The 17,361-nt window shown below is 43.6% G+C and overlaps 2 protein-coding genes across 6 annotated transcripts in view; one reads left to right on the plus strand and one right to left on the minus strand.

Annotated features, from left to right (window-relative positions):
* Window positions 1–6,161, minus strand: part of YARS1 (tyrosyl-tRNA synthetase 1) — a 26,497-nt gene extending 20,336 nt beyond the window's left edge. The window contains exons 1-3 of the mRNA XM_037501072.2: window positions 5,990–6,161; window positions 2,906–3,052; window positions 844–1,019 (exon numbers count right to left, since the gene is read on the minus strand). Of these exons, the coding sequence (XP_037356969.1) occupies window positions 844–1,019; window positions 2,906–3,052; window positions 5,990–6,046 (380 nt within the window). The 5' untranslated portion in view covers window positions 6,047–6,161. The remainder of the gene's footprint in view (window positions 1–843; window positions 1,020–2,905; window positions 3,053–5,989) is intronic.
* Window positions 2,971–17,361, plus strand: part of S100PBP (S100P binding protein) — a 36,087-nt gene continuing 21,696 nt past the window's right edge. Inside the window, exons 1-5 of one of the 5 annotated variants that reach the window (XM_054691640.1) lie at window positions 2,971–3,132; window positions 13,554–13,670; window positions 14,358–15,208; window positions 15,836–15,924; window positions 17,106–17,212. In XM_054691640.1, the coding sequence (XP_054547615.1) occupies window positions 14,360–15,208; window positions 15,836–15,924; window positions 17,106–17,212 (1,045 nt within the window). In that variant the 5' untranslated portion in view covers window positions 2,971–3,132; window positions 13,554–13,670; window positions 14,358–14,359. Of the gene's footprint in view, window positions 3,133–6,424; window positions 6,490–6,549; window positions 6,646–6,899; window positions 6,923–13,553; window positions 13,671–14,357; window positions 15,209–15,835; window positions 15,925–17,105; window positions 17,213–17,361 lie in introns of those variants that run through there. The other 4 variants (XM_037498832.2, XM_037498829.2, XM_037498831.2 and 1 more) reach the window with 4 other exon arrangements.

The following is a 17,361-nucleotide window of genomic DNA, read 5'->3' on the forward strand; positions in this document are numbered from 1 at the left end:
CGCGGGAGGGTGAGAGAATTCACCAGAGCCAGAGCGGGGAGCAGAGCAGGCAGAGGGACCAAAGTACACTGCTGAGGGGAGCAGCGGGCGGCAGGAGAGGTCTGCGCGCCATGTGGGACCCTCCTCTGGTGGCCGGGGAGCAGCCGGGGATCGAACCGGCGCCGCAGAGGCTGCGGGCAGCTTCGCAACCCAGCGCTCAACCGCTGTGCCACTGGGGAGGCCCCCATATTTCTTTTTTTTTTTTTTCATATTTCTTTTATCATTATTTACTGAGGTTGGAAGGAGAAAGGGAGACTGAATTGCTCATCATCACTTCCCCATATGCCGTGAGCTCTGCAAGATCAAGGACTTGCTTATGATGACATTTCTATCTCCAACAAACAAGATAGTACATAGGCAGTGACTGGTCAACACATTTTTGATGGATGAGTTAAAAGGACAAAGGGGATACATTTTTCCATGGTGCTTAATAGGTAGGGCCAAACAGCTTCTAATCCAAATAAAGAGCGTCGGCCTCCCGGGTGGGGCAGCAGGTTGAGTGCCACGCTGTGAAGCATCCCTTTGCAGTGTGGGTTCGATTCCCAGCCAACCAGGGAGAAACCCACATGGCGTGGCAGACCTCTCCTGCCTCGCCTGTTGCTCCCCTCAGCAGTGTCTTTGGTCCATCTGCCTGTTCTGTTACCCACTCTGTCTCTGGTGTATTCTCTCACCCTCCCGCATCTCTGGTCTGTACCCCAGTTCTTGCATAAATAAGTAAATCTTTAAAAAAAAATAAAGTGTCAAAACTCTACAGGTTAACTAAAAGAATGAGAGCCACAGGAGGGTGGATGATCAAGCACTTACTTGCTGAGTTGGTAATCAGTGCCTTTGACGAATCTGAGCTTCTCCAAGGGCACACCAATGCTCTCCAGCATTGCCTTGATCACATTCTCATAGTAGCTGGTTCGGAGTTCTAGAAGTTCCCATGGGGCTTTCATGTTATCCAGGTATGCATGAAGGTCCGCAAAAAGAATGGTTACCTGGACACGGGATAAGGTAATTCACCAAGATGTGAATTTATCCGAGTACTTCCAAACCCCCTCCTGGCACCCTCTGCCCACTGCCCCAACTTGTTAAGTCTTTCTTTTGGCTGTTCCTGCTGGAGTCCAGCTCCAGCTAAGGTAGGGTACACGAAGGAAAGAATAGCGTAGGCGAATGAGGAGACACAGACACTTGATCAGGTGGCAAGCATCTCCTGCTGATAGCCTCAGTGGGGCTTTATTTATACATTTTTTATTTCCTTTTTCTTTCAGTTTCTTTCACAGCATGTGCACTTGTGGTTACAATTTTCTCCGAAACATCTTACATCATTGTTTAACAAAAGTACACCATCTAGGGCCTCCCCGGTGGCGCAGCGGTTGAGCACTGGGTTGCAAGGCTGCCCACAGCCTCTGCAGCGCAGGTTCAATCCCTGGCCGCCAGGCAGGGGTCCCACATGGCGCGCAGACCTCTCCTGTCATGCCATTGCTCCCCTCAGCAGTGTGTTTCGTCAGTCTGCCTGTTCTGCTCCCCGCTCTGGCTCTGGTGAATTCTCTCACCCTCCCGCGCTTCTGACTGTACCCAGTGCTTGTATGAATAAACAAATAAATCTTTAAAAAAAAAAGTACACCATCTACTTTTACTTTTTCTTCATTCTGGTCAACTTGACCTTCGTTCTGGTCAACTTGACCTTATTAATTTTCCTATAATCTTAACAACTTGAAGAAATGGGCAAGGGTGCTAGACAGAGCGTGTCCTATGTGGTTATACAAGCTAAGCTAGGTGAATAAAGGTTAAGAAGGTTAAGCAAGCATTGTGAATAAATGGCAAACCTCAAAACTACCTATTGTTCCTAAGTTAAAAAGTTACTTATCTTCTTTTAACCCAGCTCACATACTTTATGAGCCATCTACTAACATTCTATGACAATAACTACATTTAATTTTATCTAGATACCTATTCCACCTTGTGGCGGTATGGCGCCTGGCTTCCTGACTCATGAGACACCAAGGGGGGCCTGACCTTTTTATTCTCTCCCATAAAGAAACTAAGGAAGCCAACACATTTGCACCATTAATTTTGAACCATTTGTTCACATTTTCATCATAAATTCCAGTATAAGGGATGGGTGGGATAGGAGTAAGAAAATCTATTTTACTCATAGACTTGCCTCGAGGGGGATACCAAAGGTGGCCTCCTATTTTATGCGCAGGGCCAAAAGGCCCCCAAACTGTAGGAACAATATGTGGTGTTCCTTTTCTTGGATCTTGTCATTTTAGGGGAGCCTTAGGGCTTTTCTCAGTGGGGACCTCCACCGGGCTTGGTTCCAATAGCTCTTTTTTCTTTTTTAAAGATTTATTTATTTATACAAGATTTATTTATTTATTTATACAAGAACTGGGTTGCTCCGTGGCCAGTGGGGATCGAACTGGCGCTGCAGAGGCTGCGGAGAGCTTCACAGCACTGCGCTCAACCCACTGCGCCACCAGGGAGGCCCTGGTTCCAGTAGTTCTTTCAAGTGTAATTTGTTAAAGAATTTAGCATTGCTCATGGCAGATGACTTACAAATCGGGGGACATTGAGAAATATTGGAAATCGTCTCATTACCAATTATATTGGAATGGACATCACTCAGATTATTGGACTATACAGCACTGAAATTGGCATTGATGTCATCATTCATTTTGTTATTCTGAAGCCCATAGAAAATTCCCATAATTGCAAGAACTGCCATAAACAAAATGAAAGGAAGTAGCAGGAGCCAGCTGCGGAGCCTCCTGATTTTCAAGAATTTCCCCCACATTTGGACTTAGTCACACAGCATGAGTACCCTGGCTTGCACCAGTTCCCCAAGGGCAACTGCTTGGTTTATGACATTCATTCTTACCTCACAGCCTGCTTTCAGGAAATCTGCAATCTTAGACATAGGCACGAAGTAAGCCACATGAGGCTTGCCTGTGGTGGCTGTTCCCCAGTAAACTTTAAGTTCCCGCTCCTTCAGTATCTCCTTCAACTTCTCTTCCCCCAGAACCTCCTGTTGTGGAAGCAGAAGAGCTGGTTTAATGTCGGTGCCCCACCTTGCTCATCCTTTACCCTGTGACAAGGAAAACAAAGGTATGTGTCACTGAGGGGCCAGGCTAAAGGCAGCAGGGAGGTCCAGCCATGCTCTCAGTGCTGAGTGAAAGCCAATGCAAATAGGTACTGTTGCTAGTCCACTGCAGTGAGATGTCAGGGGACTGGGACATGTTCCTAACTGCATCTTCACCCCCAACTACCTCTAATTCCTGTGCCTTCCTTTCATAGTTGTCTCTGCTTCTGGTCTCTATTCCTTATCTCCCATGCTATCAATAGTTTGAGTTCCACACAGCATCACTCTTATAAGATCACAGATGACCTTGTGTTGCTAAGTTAGATGAGTGATTTTTAGTTCTGAAACACTGTCCTCCTCTTTTGGTCTCTGTTTTACTAGTTTCCCTCCTACTTCTCTGGCTGCTGGGTCTCATATTTCTTTGCCGCTGTTCTGCTTCTTCTTCATCATTAGATATTAGCAGTCCTTAGGGCCTTCTTTCTTCTTTTCTTACTCTATATACTCTCCAACTGATCCCCTTCAGCTGCTTTAGTAAGTTCTTATAAGTTAGAAACTCACAAATCTGCTGACCCATAAATAGAACTGTGTACTTATCAATCCAGTGAATTCACACTCAAGTAATCAAAATTAAACTCATGTTCTTGCTTTCCTACCTGACTCTCCATTTTTTCACTTATGGTTTCACCCCAAATCTGTACATGGTACTATCATTCACTAAGTTGTAAAAGTTACCCCAAATGGCCCTTCTACTTCTCTCCATCTCTATACCACCACCCTAGCTTAGGCCACCATCAAATCACATCAGGATTACTATAATAGCTTAACAGTCTTCTCTCTGAATCATATCTAGTCTTGTTCTCGCCTATGTTCTAAAAGGTAACCAGAAAGAGTTAAAACCCCAAATTTGATGTTGCTGATAAAACAGAGTTTAACATCTCTTCAAGTGGTGGTTTGGGATACTGCTGGAAGTCTGGATAGAGAAAAATTGTTTTGCTGGTTTGACAATGATTTATAAACAGGACTTGTTAAAAACCTGTGTAACAAGTTGTTTGGATGCTGATCGTGCATCCTAGGAGTCTCTGATTATTTGGACACTTGGAAAGCCCTCATCATCCAAGGAAAGGCCAGATGACTTACCCTTTAAAACCTGAGTGAGTCAACACTACTAGCTTTGTGCATTCTTTGTCTTCAACCAGCACTCTTTTATGGAGAGAGGCTAGGAAAACAAAGGATGTGGCATGCAAATTTATGGTTAAGATCAAGTTGAGAGTGGAAATAACCCAAATGTCTATCCACTGTTAAGTGGATTAAAAAAAGGTGCTATAGTTATATAATGGAGTATTATTTGTCCATATAAAAAGCAATAAATTTCTGGTAGGTGAAATAACACGGATGAACTTCGAAAACATGTTAAATCAAAGAAGTCAAATACAGAGCCTCCCCGGTGGCGCAGTGGTTGAGCGCTGGGTTGCGAAGCTGCCCGCAGCCTCTACAGCGCTGGTTCGATCCCCGGCTGCTCCCCGGCCACCGGAGGAGGGTCCCGCATGGCGCGCAGACCTCTCCTGTCGCCCGCTGCTCCCCTCAGCAGTGTACTTCGGTCCTTCTGCCTGCTCTGCTCTCCGCTCTGGCTCTGGTGAATTCTCTCACCCTCCTGTGCTTCTGACTGTACCCAGTGCATGTATGTATAAATAAATAAATAAATCTTTTAAAAAAATAAAAAAAAAAAAAGAAGTCAAATACAACGCTATATGGTAAGATCCATTTATATGAAATGGTCAGAAGAGGGAAAAACATAAAAACAAAATAGGTTACTGTTTCCTTAGAGAGGGGGTGGGGAAGAAATGGGCCCTGATTCCTAGGTTTATTTTTGAGGCAATGAAAATGTTCTGGATTTAGTTAATGGTGATAGTTGCCAACCTTATAACTACAATAAAACCCACTAAATTGTGCACTTTACAAGGGTGAATTTTATAGTATGTGAATTCTATCTTTAAAAAAGGAGCCAAAAAGTTGTGGTCCAACCACAGTATCAGTGCTCTTAGATTGCTCAGTTCACATTTAAACACAGACTGCAAGGCATATATGACTTGGTCCCTCCTAACAAATCCCTCCTCAACGAACAAATAAAATAGGGTTATTTAAAATAATGATCAGAAAAGACCTTTCTGATGTGATCATAGTCAAAGGCCTTAAGAAGGCAAGACAGGAACGAACAATATAAATATTTATGAAGAGTCTGATCTGCACTTTTTTCACTCTATTCCTGTCAAATTAATCTCTCTGAAACAGTGTTCTTTCTCCTAGGTTCCTTCTACCTGAAATGCTTTCCCATTCTTTCTCTGGTTAACCCATACTCCTGCAGTTCCTGGCAAAATAGCAGGAACATCTGTGGAGTGAAGAGGGGTTCCGCATCCTTCAGGGCACAGTCTAGAGAGCACTTCCTCCGCCTGCTTTGACACTCCCCCTGGGCTCTCCCCAATTTCCTCTCAAAGTTCAACTTGCAATACCTTCCAGTACTTGCTTCTGCTGTAATTGTTTGGATTATGGGTCATTTTCAACATCTGAGCCCCTCTAGACAAGTTCTGGGGGCGCAAGGCTCTGACGCGGCTAGCAGGCGGCCAGGGACATTATAGGGGGGTGGGGTAGGAGTCCAGGATTCCAAGCCTGGCACAACACAAGGTAATGATCCCACTGTGATTTCTGTGGTACCCAGTCAACTGCTGCTTGGGCGACTGACTGCCTGACGACCGGCAGCGAGGACTGCAGTCTCTCTCGGAGCTGCCTCGACCCCACCCGACTGGACACCGTGGTGGGGCTCAGGGTCACCAGACCTCAGGCCCCCGGTCCCCGACCGCGCATTTCTAACCCCGAGGCTACCCTGACCTGCAGGTTCCGGGTGATAAGGTGCAGCTTCTCTTCGGGGCTCGGGACGTCCCCCATGGCTCAGCCGCTGTCTCTCGCGCTCAACCCGGCACCCGCACCCCTTCCTCCTCGCCGTCGCCGCGTGCCGTGAACTGTCACGCGGGCCCGGTTAGGTTGCATCAGCTGAGCTCGTCGCTCGGCTAGCTCGGCCTGGACCCTTCTCAGCCAAACAGTAGCCCGGCAAGTCAGGAGCAGTAGAGAGTCGAACTGGTCGATGGGACCGGAGGGGTGGAGCCGGTGGGCGGGGTAAGCGATGCGGAGGGCGGGTTTGCGGCGCCTACGCGAGGCACCACCCCCCGGGAGGCGGGGCATCTTCCTGCCAATCACTGCTTGTTTGCCCTCCCCCAGGTGCCGGCCCGGCTGCCTCAGGGTGGGGGGAGGTCGGGGAGGGGGCGATAAAATGGCGCAGGGGGCGGAGTGAGGCGCAGTCGCTCGCCCAGGCTTCGGCCCGGCTTCCGGAGGTGAAGAGCGGGAGGGGCGTGGGGGTCGGCGCTCCTCGGCCGGGAGCGGGTGGGGGCGCCTGTTGCTTCTCCAGGGGTCCGCGCACGCCGTCCGCCCAGTCGAGGGGTTGAGAGGCCCTCACCCTGCTGGGAGAAGGGCTCGCTCTGGTTCCTGAGGTGATGGCGGCCGGAGGGGGGGAGTGTCCCTGCCCCCAGCTACACGTCGGGGGAGAGGGGCGGGGGATGCCCGCCACCCGGCTGAGGAAAAGGGCGGCTGTCTAGTCACCCGAGAGGAGGGGAGCGACTCGTGTTCTCCCGCCCGGGGGCCGGGCGTGCTGTGGAGGCGGCTGGGGATGCCCTGCCCCGGCCCCGGCCCCGCGCGGGGGTATCGCCCGAAGACGCGGCGAGGGGGCGAGCGCCTGACCCGCCCCTCGGAGAGCCGGGCCCGACTGAGGTGCGGGCGTGGGCGTCCCGCCCTGGAAGTGGGGTGCCGGGCCTGGGCTGGTGGGGGTGGTGTTGCCCCTCTGGGGGAGGGGCGGCCGCCAGCCCGCGCTTCTGCCGCCTTCCGCGGGGTGGCGGGAATTCTTGGGCTTTTCTGAGCCGGGAGGTGGGAACCGCGAAGGCCCTGCCCCGCGGCCTTCGCTGTTCCGAAGCTGAGTGGGGGAGGCCGAGCAGGGTCCTAGGGGGCTGGACCTGGGCCACCCGTCTCCAAGCCCGTCAAGGGCTGCGCGCACCCCCAGTTCCCCCCGGGGCAGGAGTGGAGCAGTTGCCCCCGCGGGGAGACCCCGGGGGAGGGGGCCAGACGTGCTCGCATTTGCTCCCCGACTGCTCCAACCTAATCTCCACTTTCTTGTGAGGTTCCAAGCTTGACTTGATCCAAATTGTTGAGGAAAAAAAAAATCAAAACAACAAAACAACCATTTTCCTAAAAAGAAAAAGAAACCTGTTGCTGCGGTTTAGTAATAATTTGGTTTTCGATGCCCTTGTGAGAGAGTCCTGGCGCCCTTAACCAGTGAAATGTTACCTAAAGCAGAGATACCCAGCCCTGGGTTCTTTTTCTGTACGACAGTGTGTCCTGCTACCCCAAATTCTTCCAGATAATTTCAGTTCACTTTGTTTAAACGGTATCCCCATTTTCGGTGTGATGAAGCCTGCTGAATGCCTTTTGTGCAGTGTGCCCCACATGGGTTGCGTGCGGGAAAGGTCGAAGGCTATTAGGGAAGCCCTGGCCATTGAAAAGAATTCTTGTCTTTGGTCATACCTGTCAGATCCAGTTCAGTAGTGGTCTTGATAGGGGGGTGTGGGGTTGCGTCTGGTGTTGCATTTTGAGTGGCCTGAATGCAGTAAGACTTCCTGCACTAAAGCAATCGGTTTTCTTAGGTATGATAAAAATAGAAAGACAACCGGTTTCTGAGGTTGCAACTAGGAGGTTAGAGAACAGAGCGAGGGGGTGGTAAACTGAAGTGTGAAGAGGGGGGTGGACAGGTGAGAGAGACATGGAAGGACAGAATAGGGTCACAGAAGGGATGGGGGAGCAGGGGAATTAAGAGATAGGTTTGGGAGATGGGAAAAATATTCTTCCCTTAAAAATAAAGAGGTCCTCATATAATAAAGGTAATTATAAAAATAAAGATAATTTATGAAAATAATAAGGAGGTGGAGGTTACAAAGCAAGTGCCAAAAAAGGCAGCTGATGATGGCAGAATGGCAGACATAGAAATATTAAGGCTGTCTTGTGAACTTAAGAGCGTCAATTTTTATCTAAGATTCCCCCCCACCCCTTGCTTTCATTAGTGTTGGGTTTTAGGTTGAGAGTGTTTCACAAACACTCTTTTATTTTATCATAATCTGTGTTGGACTTTAATGGTGACTAATTTATCCCCCTGTTTTTCAGATGAGTATTCTCATCTGCATTGAGGTTCAGACTTAAAGTGAATTGCTCTCTGGGTTTTAATGCCTTTATACAAGATGCTTCAGTTGAGATCATTAATTTGCAGAATTTTCCCGATATTTTAGAGAGCCCTACAGCCTGGTCTTTAGTGACAATATGATTGAGTGCATACTTAAACTGAAGAAAATAAAGCATTCTGGATAATTTCTTAAGGACTAGGGGCAGTTCCCTACCATTACTATGCTGCTGTTGCCATTCTTCAGGGGTGAGGGCGGTGATGATGGAAGAGTGAAATAACTATAGCTATCACCCCTTTGTGGAGCAGCACGAGGAGTGAGTTTAGAAAGTTGAAGGGCTAGGAAAGCGCCCTCTGACAGGGAGGGGGCCCAACTGGGTTGCCATAGAAACACATGTCCAGGGTGCTTTATACTTAATATTTGGGGAGGTAGCTTACTAGAGGTCCTCTTTCTATTGAATACAGAAATGGGGAAGTGCTGGTTAAAGATTAATATGCAGCTAGGAAGGCGGGACCACCATTTCCCCCTGCTAGCCTCAATAAGAGGGCATTTTAGACTGTCTCCTGTTTGAGGCACAGGGCCAGTAATTTTCCACTCTCCTTGGGGCCTCTACCCTGTTCCACCTAATGGGAATCTGTCTCATAGCCACCATTATTTAGCTTTTGTGCCTGTAGAGTGCTTAGTGCTATATATTCATGATGTCATTTAATTCTTACAACAACAACCCTGCCAGGTCTCATTTTTATAGGGGAAGGCATTTGAAACTTCATGTAATCATATCTTTCTCACTGACTCCTTAATTAAATAAAGTTTTATGAAGTATAAAAAGTTATAAAAATTACCATAATAAATACTATTATATCCATCACCCAGCTTTATCTTATGTTACCATATTTGATTTGTTAATTTTTTTAAGAAATAAAACATTACAGATAGAATTGAAGCTACTCATAGCCCCTTTCACATTCCTCTCCCTCTCTACCACCATATGTAACCACTATTCTGCATTTGGTATTTCTTATTCTTATGCATATTTTTATAATTGAAAGATGTACATATGTATCCCTATACAATATGTGGTATGGTTTTCTTTGACAAGTAAATTGCAAAGAAATAAAGGTTGGACATCTACATTAAAATACACTCAAGATACAGCAGCCAGTCATAATGTACGGACCTTATTTATATACATTTTTTAAAATCTTAACTATCACACAATTGGAAATTTGAACTACATGTTTTATAATTAATTCTTTTTATTTACAGATGAGATGATATGATTTGCTTCAAAATAATCCAGTAAAGGAGGGAGGTGGATGGGGTAAGATTAGCTATGGGTTGATAGTTGTTGGGGCTGTATGAGGGATATGTGGGAATTTAGTATATTATGTTATTTTTTGTATATGTTTAAAATTACAATAGAAAGTATTTTTTAAATGAGGAAATTGTGAGAATGATTTATGCAAGTTAAAATTTATGTATTTATGGTATTGTTTTGCATGCTTTTGCTCCCAGACCTATTGGAACATTTTATGAGAGAAACTCAGGAGAACCAGCTCTGTGCTTCTAGATCTTGTGCGGCATAGCAATTGGTGTTTGCAATAACTGTAAAGAATATTGGTTCTTTCAGTACACAGCAAAGCTTGCAAAGTAATGTTTTTCTTGCAGTGAGCTTTGAGCATAGTCTGGTATTTCCATTTGGGAAGTCACAGAAAGCCTGTGCTTAAATTGTATAGTAAGGTAGTTTAAAATATTTTTGCCAAAGCTTTTTGCAGTGTCTTTCACAGTATATTCGAGTGTACTGAATGCAGAAAGCATTGCCATTTGCTGACTGACCCTGGGCAAGTCTGTCCCAAGGGTGGTTTAAAAAAAAAAAAAAGAAACAACAATGCCTTTGGAATTAGACCTGGGTTTGTATCCTTGTTCTAATATTATTGGTTCTAGTGCCTTGCATCTTAGTTTTCGAACTCTTCATTTGGTGAAGCAAGTACTTGGACTAGACCTTTGAAAGGAGTGAGAGTGGGGGTAGTGGCTCAGAAAGGTTTCTGAGACATTGTAGCTGCTTAACCCCAGTGTCTGTGATACTTGTGCTTGACTACCTAAGACATTAAGAAAAAATTTTCCAAAAGTAAACTTTTTAAAGACTTATTTATGCATACAAGAACTGGGATACAGTCCAGAGATGGGGGTGGGGGTGGGGGTGGGGTGGGGGTGGTGGTGGTGGTGGTGGTGGTGGTGAGAGGAATCACCAGAGACAGAGTGGGGAACAGAAAAGGCAGGCTGAAATACACTGCTGAGGGGAGTAGTGGGCGAGACAGGAGAGGTCTGCTTCGGGGATTGAACTCGTGTTGCAGAGGCTGCCGATTGCTTCATAGTGCGGTGCTTAACCCCTTGTGCAATCAGGGAGGCCCCAAAAGTAAAAGAAAGAAACAGATAAAGAAATAAGCTAAAGAAATAAAATAAAGAAATAACTTCACTCTAGAAAATAACCCAGTCACTGGGCAGAGAAATTTCCTCATCATAGAGATACCTGTTTCATTGCTTGGAACTCTTACAGTAATTGTTAAGGTATTGATTTAAAAGTCTTAGCAGTTTTTAGTTTAAATAACAGAAAGCTTAGTTCCTTTGATAAGGTTCATGTTACAGAGTTATGTTAATGAGTTAAAAGAATGTATCTCAGGGCCTCCCCGGTGGCGCAGCAGTTGAGCGCTGGGTTGTGAAGCTGCCAGCAGCCTCTGGAGCGCCGGTTTGATCCCCAGCCGCCAGATGAGGGTCCCACAGGGTGTGCAGACCTCTCCTGCCTCCCGCTGCTCCCCTCAGTAGTGTACTTGTCACTCTACCTGTTCTGCTGTCTGCTCTGGCTCTGGTGAATTCTCTTGCCCTCCCGTGCCTCTGACTGTACCCAGTGCTTGTATAAATAAATAAATAAATCTTAAAAAAAAAAAAAAAAAAAGAATGTATCTCACAGTGCCTGATTTATAATAGGTACTTAATATTTCTGCCCTTTCTGTCACATCTCATTTCTAAGATGATTATCGAGGTCCCTTTTTATTTCCCCCCCTTTTTTTTTAATACTGTGGTTTCCTTATTTATTTATTTATTTATACAAGCACTAGGTACAGTTAGAAGCACGGGAGGGTGAGAGAATTCACCAGAGCCAGAGCAGGGAGCAGAACAGGCAGAAGGACTGAAGTACACTGCTGAGGGGAGCAGCGGGTAGCAGGAGAGGTCTGAGCGCCACGTGGGACCCTCACCTGGTGGCTGGGGATTGAACTGGTGCTCTAGAGGCTGCGGGCAGCTTCACAACCCAGCGCTCAACTGCGGTGTCACCAGGGAGGCCCTTCCTTTTTTTTTTTAAAGATTTATTTATTTATGCATACCAGAGGTGGGGGGAGGTGAGAGGATTCACCAGAGACAGAATGGGGAGCAGAACAGGCAGATGCACTGAAATACACTGCTGAGTGGAGCAGCAGGTGAGTCAGGAGAGGTCTGCTGCCCCATGTGGGTCACCTCCCTGGCCCAGGATTGAACTCATGCTGCAGTGGCTGCTGAGAGCTTCATAGTGCTGTGTCTTAACCCCTTGTGCCACCAAGGAGGTCCCCCCCTTTTTTCCCTTTATAATCTCTAGTTTATTGAGATATAATTGACATATAACTTTGTATTTTAGGTGTACGACATAATGATTTCATAGATATATTGCAAAATGATTATTATCACAATAAGTTCAGTTAATGTACATCACTTCACATGGTTATTTTTTTCTTGTGATGAGAACTTTTAAGATCTACTCTTAGCAGCTTTCAAATATAAAATACTGTAGTCCCCATGCTATATATTACATCAGTACCTTCTAATTCTAAAATCATCTATTCCCTTCTAGCTCATGAGTATTTTTTTGCCCTATTTTATATTTTCTCATATTGGTACTTAAATTTTAATGTTGTCTCCCTAGCAAATTATGTATTCCTTGAGGGTGGTGGGTACCATATGTTTATTTCTTAGAAATCATATAGAGACATTATCTAGCTCAGCTCTGTGTGATGATAGTAGCTCAGAAAATGTTTCCTAAAAGAACATATGAAATAAAGCTAAAATTCAGGGTGTAGTATAGAGGAAAATGGTATGGGGAAAAATTTGTAGTTAAAAGGTTTTCTAAATTATTGAGTTCAGTGTTTAAATATTTTTTTTTTAAGGATTTATTTATGCATGCAAGAGCTGGGATGCAGGTCAGAGATGTGGGGGGATGAGAGGTTTCACCAGAGACAAAAGTGAGGAGCAGAATAGACAGATGTACTAAAATACACTGCTGAGGGGAGCAGCGGGCAAGTCAGGAGAGGTCTGCTGCCCCATGTGGGTCACCTCACTTGCCGGGGATCGAACTCGTGCTGCAGTGGCTGCAGATAACTTCATAGTGCGCATCTTAACCCCTTGCGCCACAAGGAGGGCACCATTTTTTATAGCTGCTTAGATGTTGACATGTGATATATGCAATATAAGTGTTCTGTCCGCTTTCACACCCAGAAAATAATTATACATTGTCTATCATTAACTGTTTTAAATACTTAGCTGTTTTAATTATACGTGTAATAGATAAATATTCAAATGAAAAGTAAAATGATATTAAAGTGTCCTCTTGACCTCTTTCCATCCTTTTACAGGTATAACAGCCATCAGTTTTGTGTTTATATCTTTCCAGACCTTTCCTTTGCATTTATATGTGTTGAAAATGAGACTCTTGTGGTCATGATTAACTTGTAGATTGGTGGGATCTTAGACACCACCTATTCTTTCCTCTCCACCCCCTTCCCCATTTTAGAAGTAAGGGGAAAAATTGAAATGCTTAAGTGGCTTGTGCAAATTATTACAGCTGGTTAGTGACAACCAGGACTACAAACTAGGTCTTTGGACTCAAGCAGTATTCATCCTACTAGAGCAAATGATATTCTTAAGAAAGTACAAATTGTTGGGAGGAACAAAATTAGTTCCTTAGTTGCATAATTTTTCCTCTAAAGGTTTTTCTTTGATGTTCTTGACTCAAAATCCAACTTTCTGGTATTTAAAATAAAATCAAGATGAAAATTAATAGATGGAACACCTTAAAGCATAATACAGTTGACTTTGTAATTAGCACAGTTGAAAGTGATGAGAAGATCCTCTAATTTTCTCTGTGCCTGCAGGAAGGTGGGAGTCAATCATTTTGACAAGTCTCCTGAAAGGAACAGCTAGCTGGAGCTGAAACCTTTTCCCGTTTGGTCTCGTGGCAAAGGCAAAGATCACGCCAACAGCTCTACACAGTATGAAAGCTATTTCTTTATCTTGTATTCTGTTTTTTTTTGAATTTCAAAAGTAATACAAACCTGTATGTCAGTTTTTTAAAAAGTGTAACTAGGAAAATCCAAATATTTTACATAAATATGTTTAGTTTGTATGTTTGTATGTTATTCCATGATTATATATACAGATCTACCTTACTGTGTTTTTAAATGGGTGTAAAGCATTCTTGTAGCATGACTGTACCATGATTTTACTGAACAGTTCTGGTGATGAATATTTAGGTTTCCTCAAATATTTGGCTATTTTGAATAATGCTGCTTTGAACATCCTTATAAATATATCCATGTCCATTTATATAGGAGGTACTTCTGCAGGATAAGTTTTCCAGCAGTGATATTACTGGGTCAAAGGATATCCTAAATTACTCTCCACAAAATATTGTGCTAACTCTCTGAGGGTGCTTGTTTCTGACATCTAGACTGACCCAGATTATCATGTCATCTTAATTTTTACCATTTTGATAGGGGAGAAAAAGTATCTTTCTAGTATGTGTTTTCATGATTTTGGTAATGTTCGGTATCTTAAAATTTTTTTTTTGTGTTTAAAGTCACAGTGCAAAGAATGTTGGGATACGGCCTCTATAGAGCAAATAGGAATTGGTAGAGCGGTACTTCCTGTTTCTTAGTGAAACTCTCTTATTTCTGTAGATATGACGTGTTCACTAGTGCCCTCTGAACAATCTCCTGGTACTTCTCTCTTGCCTAAAGACAGTGCCCCATTTTCTTGGGGTTCCTTGGATGATGATGGATTGGATGACTCCTTGCTGGAGCTGTCTGATGGAGAAGATGATGATGGCCATATCAGTCTCACAGAGGAAGAGATTCAGGAACTCCTAAAGGATGATGATCTAGCAAATGAACATTATTCTTGGGGTGGAGGGTTGTGTAAAGATGACAGCAGGCATATTGGGAAGGGAGGGAGAGGGAATCAAATTCTACTTGATACTCCCCAAGAGAAAAACTCACTGTACAGCACAGGACCAGTAGATCAGACCCCTGGTCTCTTCAAACTACCTCAACTAACTTCCTCAGTTGGTCATGGACCAATTCCTACTAAACCATTAAACAGACACTTTGCACTAGAAAAGAATCTTATAAAAGTAACAGTTGTTGCACCATTTGATCCAACAGTTTGTGATGCTGTGCTTGATAAAGACAAGACTGATTCATCCAAAGATAATGAAAGGCCCTCCTCCCTTGGAGAAGAGATGAGAGAAGATGGTCTTAGCCCAAATGAGAGCAAACTTTGCACTGAATCTGAAGGGATCAGCTCCAGTAATTCTGCCAGGGACAGATCCCTGACCCCTTCTTCAAACAATAACTTTCAGCACACTGTCTCTGATAAAAATATGTCTGACAGTAAGAAACCTACACCTGTATTCTCCCAAATCTCAGACCATTCAGAGACTCCTTCTAATATGGAGTCATCCTGGAGAAATGTATCACATAAATCAAGTTGTGAAATGAGGTTTCCAGTTGTTTCCAGTTCATCAAACAGAGTAAGTATGTGTTTTCAAGGCAAGGAGAAAAATAAAATAATTTTCATTCCAAAGCGCTGTAGCAGAGATTTGTGTTCAGTTTGAGGCTTGAATGCTGACTAGCAACTAGCACTGTGACCCAAGACAAAGTATTTAGCCCCCTTGTTCCTTTGCAGTTCTTACCTATAAATTGTAGTTAGTAGCACTTAGGTTAATAGGGATTAATGAAATATTGTATTTACGGTAATGTACATAATAGTAACTTACCATTTATTGAATAATTGCTAAGGTAATTTTACTGTTGCTTTGGGTTTCAGCCTAAGTTTCAGTCTTTGGTTGTCAAACTCTATTACATTCAGCACCAGCTCTGAGCCAGCCTTTGAAGAACCGAAAAATCTTCGGCAATTTACCTAACCTTTTTGACCCTTGATTCCCTACCTGTCAAATGGGTATAATAATCTCTACTACAGAGGGTTTTTTTTCCCCCTTAAGATTATAGTCATCATCTCATTTAAAGCACCTACTGTAGTACCTTGTAGCTAGGGTTCAAGGATATCCCTGTGACCTTCAAGAATATTTCCATAAATAGTGTTTTCAGTTATTTTCTTATAACTAAGGGCCATCTTTCCTTCTGCTCTGAAAAAAAAGCAGGATGTTCTTGATAAGGATTCTGGGAAGCTGAAAGTCCACGAGAGAAGACTAGGCAAAGTCATTCCTGTTCTGCAAGCCAAAACAAGGTAATAGTGTAATAAAGTACTTTGGTTTCTCTTGGTTCTCTTACAGTTTCTTCCCCTGCCTCAGTTTCCTCTTAGCGTGTAGGGGAAAAAACCTACATCAAAGTAAACACATTTGAATTTTAGAGGCCACCAATAACTAGCTGTGTGTCCTTGCAGAAGTCAGTCTCTGTTTCTTTGTCAGTTAAATGAGGCTGATGTCTTCTCTGCTGCCATATAGGGTTGTTTTGAAGAAGAATAAATACATTAGTGAAAGCACTGTGTAAGTATTAAGGTTTCTTTTTCTCTGTATGGGGAAATCTATTCATAGATATGATAAGTTAGAATAATTTTTAAAAACATGTTAAAATTTAACTCGAAAATCGATTTTTCATCTCTCACAACTTGCTTACAACTGTTCTTAGGGAAAATGCTAGTAGAGGCTGCAGATTTGGGTCATCTTCATTCTGTTCGCTTGTTGCCAGGAGATGGCAGTGTCTCTACATGGACTTTTTCAATTAACAAAGCTGTATTTTAGGTTGAGTCAGATGGACTTTACAATGAGATTCTTAAAGATTTGATTACACAGATAATCTGCTTTAAAAAAATTACAAAGAAGGCTAAAGTCCCCTTTGACTACCACTCTTAATCCCAGTTTTCTGGGGTTTTTTGTTTTGTTTGCATAATCAAAGAAACTGTGAATTGCATATAATGGAAATTATACTAAAGAACACAAGTCACTTTACATCGAATGGTAATGAAGTAATGATCTTAGTATTCTCAGTGGTTCCTCAGTACAGTATAATCAGCATGAACAAGGGCCAGAAATTGTTCTTGCCAAGGTCACAAATGTTCCAGTTGCTAGATCCAGCTGGTTCTTAGTCTTTATCTCATTCAGTTTTTCTGTGGCTCTGAAATTATTTCCTCGCCAACCTTGAATTATAACCTTGAAGCATTCGACAAAGACTCTCGGTAGTCTTTACTATGCCTTATTAACAGGAGGTTGTATCTATTCCTTTCTCTGTCAACTCCATACTTGATTTCAGTTTCATACTAAGTGAAACTATCTTGTGTCACTGGATCTTAAAATATTGCTTCTGAAATTTAGTACTAACTGATGAGCATTATATGACTTCTCCCTACAAAGCACTGTACTCATGGTTCTAATGGATTGTTTTTCCTTATTCTGATTTGCTTTGTTCAAGGACTAATGTACTGCCAGAGTTTTCACAATCAAATCTGGAACAGCAGAAGGAAATTTACCTAAGGAGTGTCATTGCTCATATAGAAGGCCCAGAGGACTCTAATCAAGGTAACATGGTAACCAAAGAATGGCATGTAAAAGATGGAATGGAACTTTTTTTTCCTCAGTGTCATTAGCCTAAAGTAGGAGATTATATTGTGTTTTCTTAGACTGATGAGAAAGAAAACTTCCTTACACAACGATTTTCATAGCAAGAG

This window comes from Talpa occidentalis, unplaced genomic scaffold, assembly GCF_014898055.3.
Source record: "Talpa occidentalis isolate TD23 unplaced genomic scaffold, MPIMG_talOcc4v2.1 talOcc4.9, whole genome shotgun sequence".
In the NCBI taxonomy this organism is placed as follows: domain Eukaryota; kingdom Metazoa; phylum Chordata; class Mammalia; order Eulipotyphla; family Talpidae; genus Talpa; species Talpa occidentalis.